Source organism: Sphaerodactylus townsendi, linkage group LG10 (assembly GCF_021028975.2).
Source record: "Sphaerodactylus townsendi isolate TG3544 linkage group LG10, MPM_Stown_v2.3, whole genome shotgun sequence".
Taxonomy (NCBI): Eukaryota; Metazoa; Chordata; class Lepidosauria; order Squamata; family Sphaerodactylidae; genus Sphaerodactylus; species Sphaerodactylus townsendi.
This window is the reverse complement of record NC_059434.1, coordinates 87,670,171-87,684,035: the sequence shown is the minus strand read 5'-3', so window position 1 is coordinate 87,684,035 and position 13,865 is coordinate 87,670,171. Positions and strand designations below refer to the sequence as shown.

Below are 13,865 nucleotides of genomic sequence, written 5' to 3'. Positions count from 1 at the left end.
TTTACCAGGAACAGATGTCAAACTGACTGGCCTGTAATTTCCCGGGTCCCCCCTAGATCCTTTCTTAAAGATTGGTGTGACATTGGCCATCTTCCAGTCTTCAGGGATGGAGCCTGATTTCAAGGATAAGTTGCATATTAAAGTGAGAACATCAGCAATTTCATGCTTGAGCTCTTTAAGAACTCTTGGGTGAATGCAATCTGGGCCAGGGGATTTGGTAGCATTTAGTTTATCAATGGCTGCCAGAACTTCTTCCTTGTCTACCACTATCTTCGTTAGTTCCTCGGATTCGCCTCCTAAGAAGCTTGGTTCAGGTGCAGGAATTTTCCTCACCTCCTCTTGGGTGAAGACAGATGCAAAGAATTCATTCAGCTTTTCTGCAATCTCCCTGTCATCTTTTAGCACACCCTTTGTTCCTTTGTCATCTAACGGGCCTACCGCTTCCCTTGCTGGCTTCCTGCTAATTAGCACCTCTTTTGCAAAAATGGTGTGTCAGGAGCTGTACAGAATTCAGAAGTCACGTCGCTCCTGTCCATAAATCCCATGAGAACATAAGAACATAAGAACACGCCAGCTGGATCAGACCAGAGTCCATCTAGTCCAGCTCTCTGCTACTCACAGTGGCCCACCAGGTGCCTTTGGGAGCTCACGTGCAGGAGGTGAAAGCAAGGGCCTTCTGCGGCTGTTGTTCCCAATCACCTGGTCTGTTAAGGCATTTGCAATCTCAGATCAAAGAGGATCAAGATTGGTAGCCAGAGATCGACTTCTCCTCCATAAATCTGTCCAAGCCCCTTTTAAAGCTATCCAGGTTAGTGGCCATCACCACCTCCTGTGGCAGCATATTCCAAACACCAATCACACGTTGCGTGAAGAAGTGTTTCCTTTTATTAGTCCTAATTCTTCCCCCCAGCACTTTCAATGGATGCCCCCTGGTTCTAGTATTGTGAGAAAGAGAGAAAAATTTCTCTCTGTCAACATTTTCTACCCCATGCATAATTTTATAGGCTTCAATCATATCCCCCCTCAGACGTCTCCTCTCCAAACTAAAGAGTCCCAAACGCTGCAGCCTCTCCTCATAGGGAAGGTGCTCCAGTCCCTCAATCATCCTCGTTGCCCTTCTCTGCACTTTTTCTATCTCTTCAATATAAATTCCACAGTACTCCAAAACCTCTGATAGTGATAAGGTGCTCTGTTTCTCATAACTCATTCAGATCAGAAATATACCACAGAAGGGTTTGTTAAAAAAAAAAGAATTATAACTCTCAAGGAGTCCATGTATGCTTCTGTATGAGTTCCTGTTCTGGCTGTGCCAAGACTTATGCAAAGACAGAACGGGGAGCCTCCTGTCATTTTTGAGTGAATCATTCAATCCAGATGATGTGTTACAGTCCTCCGCCTCTGACAGCTGCTGACTGAAAGGGGTTAGCCCAGAGCAGAGACTCATGCAGAGCAGACACAAGCTCCCTGCGTGGCCAGCCTCTTTGACTGCGCAGGACAAGTGGAAGAATCCATTTCTTGCAGCACATTTTTAAAAATTCCCAGGCAGCTCTTGAACCAGAAATGGTTGTCAGGGAGAGGAGGCCGGAGGCACACGCTCCGTCCAGACTTCCTACACCCGCGAGTCGAGCACCTCAGAAGGACCGCATGCCCGACCATTTCAAGGCTGTGGACAGATCTAAAAACGACAGACATGCATTCCCTTTATCTATCTGTCCACAAGGGTCACCAGAGCTCGGTTGGACCCAAACCCAGGTCTAGTATTGCCCACTCTGGGTCGGGACGTTCCTGGAGGTTTCTGGAGGGAACCCAGGAGAGAAGGATTTAGGAAAGGGAGGGGCCTCCAAGGGCATAAAGCTACATGGTCCACCCTTCAAAGCAGCCATTTCCTCCACGGCAATTCTGATCTCTATAGTCTGGAAATTGGTTGTGATTCCAGCAGATCATCTCCACCTCCTTGTGAAGTTGGACTGCAAAGGATGAAGGTCAGGGTCAGAAACGATGCCACAAGAGCTCTCGGGTCCTTGTAGTTTGGGGTCCCATATCAAAGCCCACGCGGAAAGGAAGATTTTTGCAAGCGTGGTCGAAGGCTTTCATGGCCGGAATCACTGGGGTATTGTGGGTTTTCCAGGTTGTATGGCCGTGTTCCAGTAGCATTTTCTCCTGACGTTTCACCTGCATCCATGGCTGGCATCCTCAGAGGGAGCAGCAGTGGCGCAGGAGGTTAAGAGCTTGTGTATCTAATCTGGAGGAACCGGGTTTGATTCCCAGCTCTGCCGCCTGAGCTGTGGAGGCTTATCTGGGGAATTCAGATTAGCCTGTGCACTCCCACACACGCCAGCTGGGTGACCTTGGGCTAGTCACAGCTTCTCAGAGCTCTCTCAGCCCCACCCACCTCACAGGGTGTTTGTTGTGAGGGAGGAAGGGCAAGGAGATTGTAAGCCCCCTTGATTCTCCTGCAGGAGAGAAAGGGGGGATATAAATCCAAACTCTTCTTCTTCTTCTTCAGGTGAAAATGCTACTGGAGCATGGCCATACAACCCAGAAAACCCACAGCACCCTAGTCATTTCTGCAAGGTTCCTGGTGTGTCTGTTATAGGACTGTGGTGCGCAGAGATGCTGGGCTCCAGAGAATTGCCCCTGCAGCACACAGGTGCCCTCCGGGAACCTGGACCGATGACCCAAGGAAGTCCGGAGAGGCTCATGGGAGGCCGCTGCAGGAATGCCTGCATGGAATCCCTGTCCTTGCAGAATCCTGGGGCCGGGTATCAACTGTCAGGCTTCAGAGGGAGACATCTGATCCCAGCGGCTCTTCCAGCAAAGAGTAACCAGATAGGCCATAAAATATGTGCTAGGATTGGAGTCTAGCAAATGCAGCAAATAACCAATTACGCCAAATAGTTTACAGATTTCAGTTTGCCTGTTTCCTGGCTTGTGTTTCCCACACTAACTTGTCACTCGACGGGGCTATTTATCTGAAAAAAAAAAGACCAGGCTGGGTGGGAGATGGGAAAGCTTTGGGAACGGGTGGCTTTAGATTTGTCTCTTCATGTTTGCTCACGATGGGAACTTATATTCCCCCCCCCTTTATTTCAGTTGAACCGTTGGGACCCAGAAGGGTGGATCCAGCCATCCTCATGGGAACCTTTCTCCAGCCTTGGGTTGCCAGCCTCCAGGTGAGGCCTGGAGACATCCCAGAGTTTCACCTGATTGCCAGACTACAGAAATCCATTCCCCTGGAGAAAATAGCTGCTTTGGAAGGTCATTATATGCTGCTGAGGCCCCTCCACTCCCGAAACGCCCCCCAACCCTGGTTCTCCAGGAATTTCCCAACCCAGAGTTGGCAACTCTAGCCTCAGGGGCCTTCTTTAAACTTCAGAGGGTCTTCTCTAGCCTCAGGGACGTAGGTATAGATTTTTATGGGGAGGTTCGGGGGGGCCACACCCCACCCACCCCTTGGGCATGGCCACACCTCCCCAAGCCCCGCCCCTGGCCTAGCACTTATAAAAGCAGCTCTCCGAGGTCGGGGATGGCAGTTATGGACCCTCAAAGATGTAGCCTTCATCTTCTATTAGCTCCCACTGAAAAGAATGGAGGATGGGGGCACTCCCTTTGGGAGTCCATAGCTTTGGACCCCCTGGACCAAACTTCACAAAACCCAGGTAGTATCATCAGGAGAGTCCCCCAAACAATCCCTGAAAGTTTGGTGCTGCTAGCACAAACAATGCGCCCCCTGCAGGCCACAAACCGAAAAAGCACTAAAATGTTTTAAAAACCCACAAACGGAGGGGCAGAGCTTCGGACATTAATGCGGGGGTTCAAACCGGAGGAAATCCCCCCCCTTACCTACGTCCATGTCCTCTGGAAGAGTGGCAGCAGACGGCCACAAGCAGCCCCAGTGATTTTTGTGCAGTCTGCTAAGCTACAAGAAACTAAGAAGCCTCTTCAGTGGCAAAGCTGTGCCAGTTCCACCCCCTGCCCCCCCCCCCCCGGGAGCTCTGTGCCAGGCTGGTGTGCAGAGATCCAGCCAGGTGCTTTTCATAATGGGCCCCGTGCCCAGCAGATTCTGCGGCCCCAGTTGCCCAGCCGAGTGCCCTGGCATTTGCAATTTTCCAGTGCACAAGCTGGAAGAGAAACTTTCCAATCCAGCTCTGCTTGATAACTTCCACTGTCCAAAGTTGCTTTCCATCTGTTCATTAAGCGGCTGTCGACGGTGCCAGTGAGGCCGGAGCTATTCTTCCAGCAGCTGCTCCACACCGGCTCTTGTGGTGAGTTCCTTCCAACCTGTTCTATCCGTGTCCTGCTGGATGGAGAAACAGGCCCTGCAGCCAAGACCTCTCCTCTGAAGCCTGGAGTTCCTTGAGGGGGGGGCTTCCATCAACAGCCCCCGGAGGGTCTCAGCACCACACCTATTTGTTAGCTGGTCTATTCCTCTCCCCTGAGCCGTTTTTTCCCCACCTGCTAGAAATGGGTCCAGATCAGCTTTGCGAGCTCTCTTGCCACCCCCTCCTCTGTTGTTCTGCTGCATTCCAGATTGCCCCCCCTGCTGTACAGCTCTGCCCACTGACCGCTCCCCATCGTTCCAGAGGCTCCTCCACACACCTGACCAGAGCCACTGGCCACAGGCCAGGTACACAATCACAGCCCTGACCCTGGCAAATACCTGATTAGACCCCCAGCATGTCTGGGGGGGGGGGGAGGCTGGGTTAGGATTGAAGTCTATAAAATTATGCTTTCCTGGGCCAAGTGAACAGCTCCACATTCACTGCAACATGGCAAGCGATGTGCGGACACTCCAAGGACGTAGGTAAGGGGCGGGGGGGTTTCTCGGGTTCAACCCCCGCATTCATGCCCGAAGCTCCACCCCCGTTTGTGGGTTTTTAAAACATTTTAGTGCTTTTTGGTTCAAACTCGGTTCCTCCAGATTAGAATGCACCTGCTCTTAACCACTACGCCACATTGAAAGCGATGCTGTTTCATGGTGGGGGATAATCCCCCCCCAAAAAACAGCATCACTTTCAATATTGTTTAACTGGGGACCCCAGATTCTCCCTTTAAGGTGGATTTAAAAGGATAATTTGGGCTCTCTAGTTTAAACACCTTTGAAAGTGATGCTGTTTGGGGGTGGATTCCAGCATCACAGCGGCTGCGGGGGAGGGGTGTGTGTGCAAAACTCCATTTTCCCTCTATGCTTCTGCCCAGAGGGGAGGGCAGAAGGAACTTCTGGCTGCCGGCTGGGAGCCCAGCTGGTGGGGGGCAGGGGAGGGCAAGGCAGGGGAGTCTGCCATCCCCGGCCTCAGAGAGCTGCTTTTATAAGTGCTAGGCTGGGGGCGGGGCTGGGGGAGGCGTGGCCATGCCCTAGGGGCGGGTGGGGGTGTGGCCCCGCTCCTGAACCACCCCCCCCATAAAAAATCTATACCCACGTCCCTGGGTCACTCCAATGTGCAGCCTCAACGTTTGATGTTTCCTTTTCCAATGGGAAATTTCACAGACATCAACACAAGCTCAGTTTTGTTGGGGATGTGTGTTTGTCCTGTTTCAGTGCGTCTTGCAATAGTGTTAGGCCAAAATTGCTAATTTTCACCTTGCAGAGATCTTTTTCTAAAACAGGCTTTGATACATACAAGTGTAAAATCAAGTGAATGAACCCAAGTAGTTAGGTGAGAAATGAAGCCATACATACATGGAGGCCGGCCCGAGGGGTTTGCGTGTTAATGAAAGGTGAGCCGGTCAAGCCGTCTGAAGGCTACAAATTGAAAGGACTGATTAGTGACAGGGTTAGACAAACACAAGACCAACACAAAACGGCAAAAGCAAGCCTCTTTTCAAGAAACAGCCACAGCCTCATTTAGCCAAATAGCACATCCCAAACTTATGTGCAGCCTGAAGTTCAAATAACTGGGATTCACTAAATACTTAGGGCCCTTCTGCACATCCAGAATAATGAAGAAGAAGAAGAAGAAGAAGAAGAAGAAGAAGAAGAAGAAGAAGAAGAAGAAGAAGAAGAAGAAGAAGAAGAAGAAGAAGAAGAAGAAGAAGAAGAAGAAGAAGAAGAAGAAGAAGAAGAAGAAGAAGAAGAAGAAGAAGAGGAGGAGGAGGAGGAGGAGGAGCAGGAGGAGCAGGAGGAGCAGGAGGAGCAGGAGGAGGAGGAGTTTGGATTTATATCCCCCCTTTCTCTCCTGTAGGAGACTCAAAGGGGCTTACAAGCTCCTTGCCCTTCCCCCTCACAACAAACACCCTGTGAGGTAGGTGGGACTGAGAGAGCTCCGAAAAGCTGTGACTAGCCCAAGGTCACCCAGCTGGCGTGTGTGGGAGTGCACAGGCTAATCTGAATTCCTCAGATAAGCCTCCACAACTCAAGCGGCAGAGCTGGGAATCAAACCCGGTTCCTCCAGATCAGAGTGCACCTGCTCTTAGCCACTGCTCTTAGCCACTACGCCACTGCTGCTCCAATGCACTTTCAATCACAATTGTTTGCAAGTTGATTTTGCTATTCTGCACAGTAAAATCCAGCTGCAAAGTGCACTGAAAGTGGATTGAAAGTGCCTTTGTTCAAACTAGATGTTGAGCTTACTTGCACCTGTTAGGTCACATATAAAGCAGGAAGGGAAGGTCGTACTTTTCCCATGGAACATACTGGGCATACTGGGCAAGGAGCAGAATTTTTTGTGGGATTTGTCTTCCAGTTCAGTTCTCTTCTGCCACCAGCACCAGGCGGGTAAGATAGGGGTAGAATTTAGCCTCTCTCACCTGCGAATCCTTTCAAGGTGAAAGAAGATCCTCCAACTGATGCATGAATCGAGCAGAGATGTGAACAAACCACCCAGGGCTGTTTGGCCCATTCAAATATCGTTTACACAGGCAGAAGATAGCAATGAAAGAGCAATCCTAGGGGAAATCTGGAGCCTCCAATTAAAGAGGTTTGGCTCAAGATTAATGAACACGGACAATGGGAGAGGTTTCCAGAATTATTTGACCAAAAGAGGCCCTGAGTTCCAATCTCAACTCAGGTAGCTGACAACTTTGGAAGACACATCTCTCTCTCTCTCTCTCTCTAATGTGCACCTGCCCTTCTCTCTGACTCAACTTCCCAATCACTTGGCATGTGAACAGTGAAATGAACAAGAATCAAACCATTCCAGCTAATGAACAACAACCAAACCACTCCAGATCCAGTTTGCAAGGAGAAAGAAACCAGATGTGATTTTGATTGAAGAAGAAGAAGAGGAGAAGGAGGAAGAGGAGGAGGAGTTTGGATTTATATCCCCCCTTTCTCTCCTGTAAGGAGCCTCAAGGTGGCTTACAAGCTCCTTTCCCTTCCTCGCCCCACAACAGATACCTTGTGAGGCAGGTGGGGCTGAGAGAGTTCCGAGAGAACTGAAACTAGCCTGAGGTCACCCAGCAGGTTTGTTTCCCCAGGAGTAGGGAAACAAATCCAGTTCACCAGATAAGCCTCCGCCACTCAGGTGGAGGAGTGCGGAATCAAACCCGGTCCTCCAGATTAGAATCCACCTGCTCTTAACCACTACACCACACAGGCCACTGGTCTGGTTCAGTGTGTGGCAGCTCCACGTGGGCTGCTCCAATACTGAAGGCAAAAGGGGGCCTTCTCTTCACTGAAGCAGAGAAACAGCTGAAGCGTAAATCTACCACAAGGTGATCTTGAGACTATGACTACAGCGTCTTTGGGTACTTTGAGCTATCACCACTATGCAGCATCCTCTTAATTCCACCCCACCCCATTTAACCCCTCTGCTTTCCACCTGCCCATCGCCAGCAGGGTGTGGCTTTCCTTCTTCACTGCGCACGTGGGGGCATCGTCGATGAATGAGGCAATGTGGCGTTTGGCCCAGAAGAGGCTCCACCGAGATCCCACAACTTGACTGAGCCTCATCACAGCACTCGGGCGAAAGCAGGGAACCCAAAATAACCCAGAGTCGTCTGGCAAAAATATTAAAAGCAGGATGCCAACACATCCCAATCTCAGGGAGACCAGGAGGAAGAGGCATCTGCTCCATGATCCTGGCAGCAAGCGAAGTGTCTGTCCCGCGACCCGTTTCTTGAGTCACGCCCAACTGCAAGGAACACCTGGCTTGGTGCGCCCCTGAATAAATCTCACTTCGAAAAATTGCACATGTGAGTTTCTCGTTGTGAAAACCAATCCCAGCTCATTTGCAGCCCAAACCCAGTTTTCTGGCCCTTCAGAACGTTCCCATAATCTTTCTCTCTGTCTCCTGGCAGCAACTGCTCGAGATAGTAGTGATGGTAATGCGCCCCCAGAAGGAGGGGTGCTTTCGCCTTGACACAGCTCTTGTGTGCTGCCAGTGGTGACGAGGTGTGCTTGGTAAACGCGACTTGAGCTCTGCTGCCCCCGTGCTACAGCACCACATCTGAGCGGAGCTCGCCTTGTGTTTTTCAACAGTGGCACAGCGGCAGATGGGTAGCTCTCGCAGCAGCTTGCTCCAAAATTGAAAGCTTTAATGAGGGAGCAGCCTGGCAGAAAGATGGGCAGCCCGGGGGGGGTCCGGAGCCGGAGCTGGCCTAATGCCCGGCCACGCCCAGCAGGCGTGCGCCCGGGGAGCCAGGGGGGCATGTGCTGGAATGCGAGGCAGCCGAGAGCGGGGACAGAGCGGGGAAGTCACCGCCAGCTCAGCCAAAGGTATCCCGGGTTTCTTCCAGACACTGAGGATGCCCCTCCATGCATCTGCAACCGGGATGGAGTGTTTGCTAGACTTCCTCGATTTCCTCTCATGCTTACTGCTCCCGCACCCGTGCACTTCTGTAGGGTGTCTGTCTTTTTAAGAATCAGTGGTATCTGCTGCATCACTAGAATATTCTGGAGCTAGACTCCAGGCTGGCACTTTTCAAAAGCTCACCGGCCACACAGGGAGGGAGCTGTGTTGGCTTACGAAGTTAATACGATTAGCAGAGCAGCATAAAAGAGACCGATACACAGTTGCTGTTTTATATAAATGAATTTACTATCTATTAGGGAGGGTTACAGGGAAAGAAAATAAGAACACTTCGGGGCTTTCCGCACTGACAGAGTTGTACTGGTTTCTATCTAGGTTCACCTCAGTGTATCCACACTGCAACCGAGCTCAACTTTGTTTTGTTTCAGCCCCTCCCCCCCTCAGAACTGCGACATCCCTGTCGCAGTTATGAACTGCACCTTTCTGCTGGAACAAGGTCGATACCGCTTCGAAGCTTCGAAGTGCGGACGCATCGAAACAACACCTCATCCGTTCAACCAATCAGGAGCCACTTTTGTGGCATGCGCAGAACGGGAGAGTCATGGCAGGCATGTAACTGTAAACTGTAAACTGTAAAAACTGTAAAAAAAAAAAAAGGAACGCTCCCGTTTCCCGTGATAACACAAGCTCCAATCACGATCGAGGAGCGAAACAGGCACCAAGATGATCCCGCCTGCTTAGCTCGGTTCCAGGGGGCCAAGTAAGTTGCTGTGCGGACAGCCTGGAATCGTCCCCCACTGAAGGGAACCAAGTCGACTTTAGCTCCCTTCTGTAGTGCGGAAAGCCTCTTCTATTCTAGCCCTACCCTTGGTTACATGCTTCTGCCTTGTGGTCTCGCATGGCGGCTGTCTTGCAATATCGCGGCTTCACTACTCAAACAAAGAAACATACTTTATAACTGTCTGTCTACGTGGCCAGTGGCACGTTAGCAATGCTGGGCAAAACTGACCAATAGCTTAATCAATAGACGGGCCATTAACTGTGACCTCAGTAACTAACTGGCATGCACACAGTTAACCCTTTCATCATTGAAGCGTGACAGACTCTTGCAAAATACCAACAAGCTGTAAGGGGATACCAAAGGAAAATGGTACCCATGTGATCAAGGGGGTCTGAAAATTCACACCTCCTGCCTCCACAATGGGCAGTGCTGCTTGGATGGCAACCTTTTGCAACAGACTGAGCCAAACCCTTGGCAATCCCACCTGTATTTTGGGCTCCGACCCTTTCCCGTTTTTGCTTGGGAGCGCCATTACCTGGATAGGAATGAGAGGTTCTTTGTCATCGATCTCAATCAGCACGTCATCTCTAGGAGTGATGCTCACGTCATCTGCAACATATAAAAAGGGGAGAGGCAAGGTGAAGGCAGTGGGTCAGGGTTACAAACCAGGCCTCCCGGCGGTCTTCGTTCCCAATCCCATGACAAGTTTATTCCTGCTGACGTCCCTCAAAGCCACCTTAGAAATGGTTCCACCAGAGGCGGAGCACTCACAGGGACATGTGGGGTCACATGTCCTTGGGCACGCCCCAACTGGTCATGTGGGGGGCGGAGAATTGCCCCCACACCCCTTCCCTCAGCCCCACTCCGCCAGCCTGCTCCTTCAGCCGGGTGTGGGGAGGGGGTGCCTGGAGCAGGTTTTGCCCCAGGTGCCACCCCCCGGCAGTGGCGTACCTGCCTAGGGACAGAGGGTGCCCTATGTCCCCGGGCGCCCCCCACTTGGTCACGTGGGGGGGGCGTCAACATTTCAGGGTCGTTTGTGTTTTTTAAAAATTTTAAGTGTTTTTTCACGTTTTGGCCGCAGGGGGCGCATTTTTTAAAGCTAGCGGCACCAAAATTTCAGGGTATCATCCAGAGACTGTCCTTATGATACCACCCAAATTTGGTGATATTTGGTTCAGGGGAAGCAAAGTTATGGATGCCCAAAGGGCGTGCCCCATCCCCATTGTTTTCAATGGGAGCTTACATGAGATGGGGGCTACCCATTTGAGGGACCATAACTTTGGTCCTCCTGAACATAACTTCACCAAACTTGGGTGGCATCATAAGAATAGTTACCAGATGATACCCTGAAATTTTGGTGTCACTAGCTTTAAAAATACACCACTTCCAGGCACCCCAAGAAATTTGCCCAAGATTCTTTGTTTTGCAGTGACTTTGCTCCATTGTAGCCAATGGAAAATTTATGAGTGTGTAGGCAGGCTGCCTACATTTTTGAAGATAGAGGCACCAGACTTTCAGGGTGGCTCCAGACTTTCAGAGTGGCTCCCCCGCCCACCACCTCTGGGTTTCGCTTTGTCTCAGCATGAGTAAGACTCAGGGACTTATAATTGTGGACACATATTATAGCATTCTCAAGATACGCAGGCACACCAGCAGCCTGGATTGGCATCAAAAATTATTGTGCAAATGGGTCTTGTGAAGAAAATGCTGGATTGGATGGGCCTTTGGTCTGGTCCAGCATCGTTCTTCTTGTGTTCTTGGCAACTGGGAAGAGGAAAATCCTGCTGCAACTCCCAACTGGCTCACAAAGTGACGTTAAAACTCAAAACAATCTACAAAACGAAGGGGTGCAGCAGTAAATATTGGTAAATAAACTACAACAGCTGTTGCACTCTGGCTATGATAAATCTCTCAGATGCATATATATACACACAAACTTATATCATTGTTCACCTCATATATTTCATTAGTTCTAATCACAATCACATATTTTCAAGTAACATCCAAAAGGTAGAGTCTCTTCAAAATCATATATTGTCGACAACTTTAGAATATTAAATTACCTCGAGCATTATTAGATCATCATTAATCACATAGCTTGAGCACAGGTAAAGTCATTCGTTCATAGTTGGTGTCGCCTCTTCCATGATTCAAACTTCCATACGAATTGCAGCTAATTGTGTCCAAGTGTCTATAGTGTTTATAGATTGGACACTTACCTGTATGGAAATTTGAATTTATGGAAGAGTATGAACGGAATACTTACCTGGCTCAACATTGATGATCCTGGATTTACCTGTGATGATTTTGGACTTACCTTTTGGATGTTACTTGAAAATATGTGATTGTGATTAGAACTAATGAAATATATGAGGTGAACAATGATATAAGTTCGTGTGTGTATATATGCATCTGAGAGATTTATCATAGGGCCTTTCCCCACTTACCTTAATCCCCCCTATGCTGCGCGCGGCATCCCTGGTGCGCGCCCGGGCATCCCCACGACCCCGTGCTCTGCGCAGGGTCATCACAAGGCATCGTTTAAAAGAGCACCAGAGATTCCGTGCACTGAGGGGGCACGGTAGCGGCAGCGTTGGGGTGGCTGCGCTGTTGCCGCCCCTGTTGTGAGGAGTCCCAGGGGACCCCGCGCTACTTTCGGAGAGTAGCGCGGGGCTTAAGGTAAGTGGGGAAAGGCCCATAGCCAGAGTGTAACAGCTGTTGTAGTTTATTTACCAAAACTCAAAGCAATGCCATGAAACTCGCATGACACCACGGCAGCACTGCCATGCGTGAGAATGTCTGCGCATGCGCTGCACATGTCAGCTTTCCCGGATGACTGTCAGGATCGGTAACAGAGGGACCAGGTTACCTCTTATGGAATGAGGGACTTCGAAGACACAGATGCGCCTATCCAAACCTGCTCCTTTCTAGGCTGAAACGCAAGGCGCCTCCACCTTACCTTGCTGTATTGCAGCAATTTCCGCCTCCTCGGTGTAGGGATCACAGCAGAAAGCCTCCAAGGAGGGGATGGTGCACTGCCCCACCACGGGCTTGCGCCCAAAGGGCCTGTTGTCGATGACTTTGATGACAATGGGCGGGCAGTACAGATCTTCCCTGGGCAAGCGCTGAAGGGAGAAAGGGCAGAGTCAGGGCAGAGGGAGGGGAGGGCGCATCTCTGAAGAGCTGCAGATCGGCTGGTGGGGGTCCAGCTCAAACGGGATGCCAGGGGAGGGGACTGAAAAAGCCCAGCTAACCGTTCCTTCTCATTCATGACTATTCTCACTTCCTCCTCTCCTTTTGCCTCAGGATTTTAAAATCTTGGCCCTAAACAGTTCTTTTGCACTCTCCCAAATGCTTTGCACCATGGGCCAGAGATAAAATGCCCCCCACCCTCCGCTGCTTTTCATGATGAGTGCCTGTTGGTATTTGCAAGTATCTGTCACAATTCAGTTTCAAAAGGGTTAACTGTCTGTATGTAAACAAGTCTCTGAAGGGGACTGTGGCAGGGGCTGATGGGAATTGTAGTCCATAACATCTGGAGTGTCAAAGGTTCACCACCACTGACCTAGTCTATTGATTTTATTTATTTATAAATTTATTTATCAGTCTTATAGACCACCCAACCCCCGAAGGGCTCTGGGCAGTGAACAACATAAAATAACAATTACATAATGGACTGTAAATAATTTAAGTTAAAATGCAGCAATTAATAAACGACAAACAACAATGCCCGCAACAATTCCTATTAGACTCTCCCAGAAGTGGAGAAAAAGAATGGGCCCATAGATGGTAGTGGGCCCGAAATGTAGAAGGAGGCGGGGGCACTCACTAGCTATTGGTCAGTCAGACCACCATTGCTGGTAGGCTCATAGACCAGAAGTTATAAAGTTAACTTGTCTTTGTTCCGTCATTATCTTTTGTAGCAGAAGACCACATGGTCAAAGATAGACAGAAAGACAAGATGAAGTCTTAAGTATAACTACTACTGTAAATATGTAACAGAGCAGTACAGCATTTACTTTGTTGTTTTATTCCATCTAACCCTTCCTTTTAAGCTAGTAAACTATTTTTGTATAAAAGCAACTCAAGGTATCTCTGGCTGTCTTCTTTTTCCCCCTGGGTGCTGGTTTCCGCATCTCTGCTAATTAAGTATCTCTTTGAATCTACCTACAGTCAGTGGTAGGATTAAAATAATTTAACAACTGTTTACAAGCACCATTTTAACAACTGGTTCTGCCGAAGTGGTGCGAACCGGCTGAATCCCAGCACTGCCTACAATGTCCTGTCGAATCTGTCACTGTGAGTTCAGATGGCAGCCCCCAACCTGATTCACATCCACTTATCATGCAGTGGGGGACCTCAGCGTGCTTCCTCCTCAACAGCAGCAGGCAAGA

At 49.8% G+C, this 13,865-nt stretch overlaps 1 protein-coding gene across 1 annotated transcript in view; it reads right to left on the bottom strand.

Annotated features, from left to right (window-relative positions):
* DYSF (dysferlin) overlaps nt 1–13,865 on the bottom strand; it is a 132,878-nt gene that overhangs the window by 41,496 nt on the left and 77,517 nt on the right. Inside the window, 2 exon segments of the mRNA XM_048508779.1 lie at nt 10,007–10,080; nt 12,431–12,596. Coding sequence (XP_048364736.1) covers nt 10,007–10,080; nt 12,431–12,596 — 240 coding nt within the window.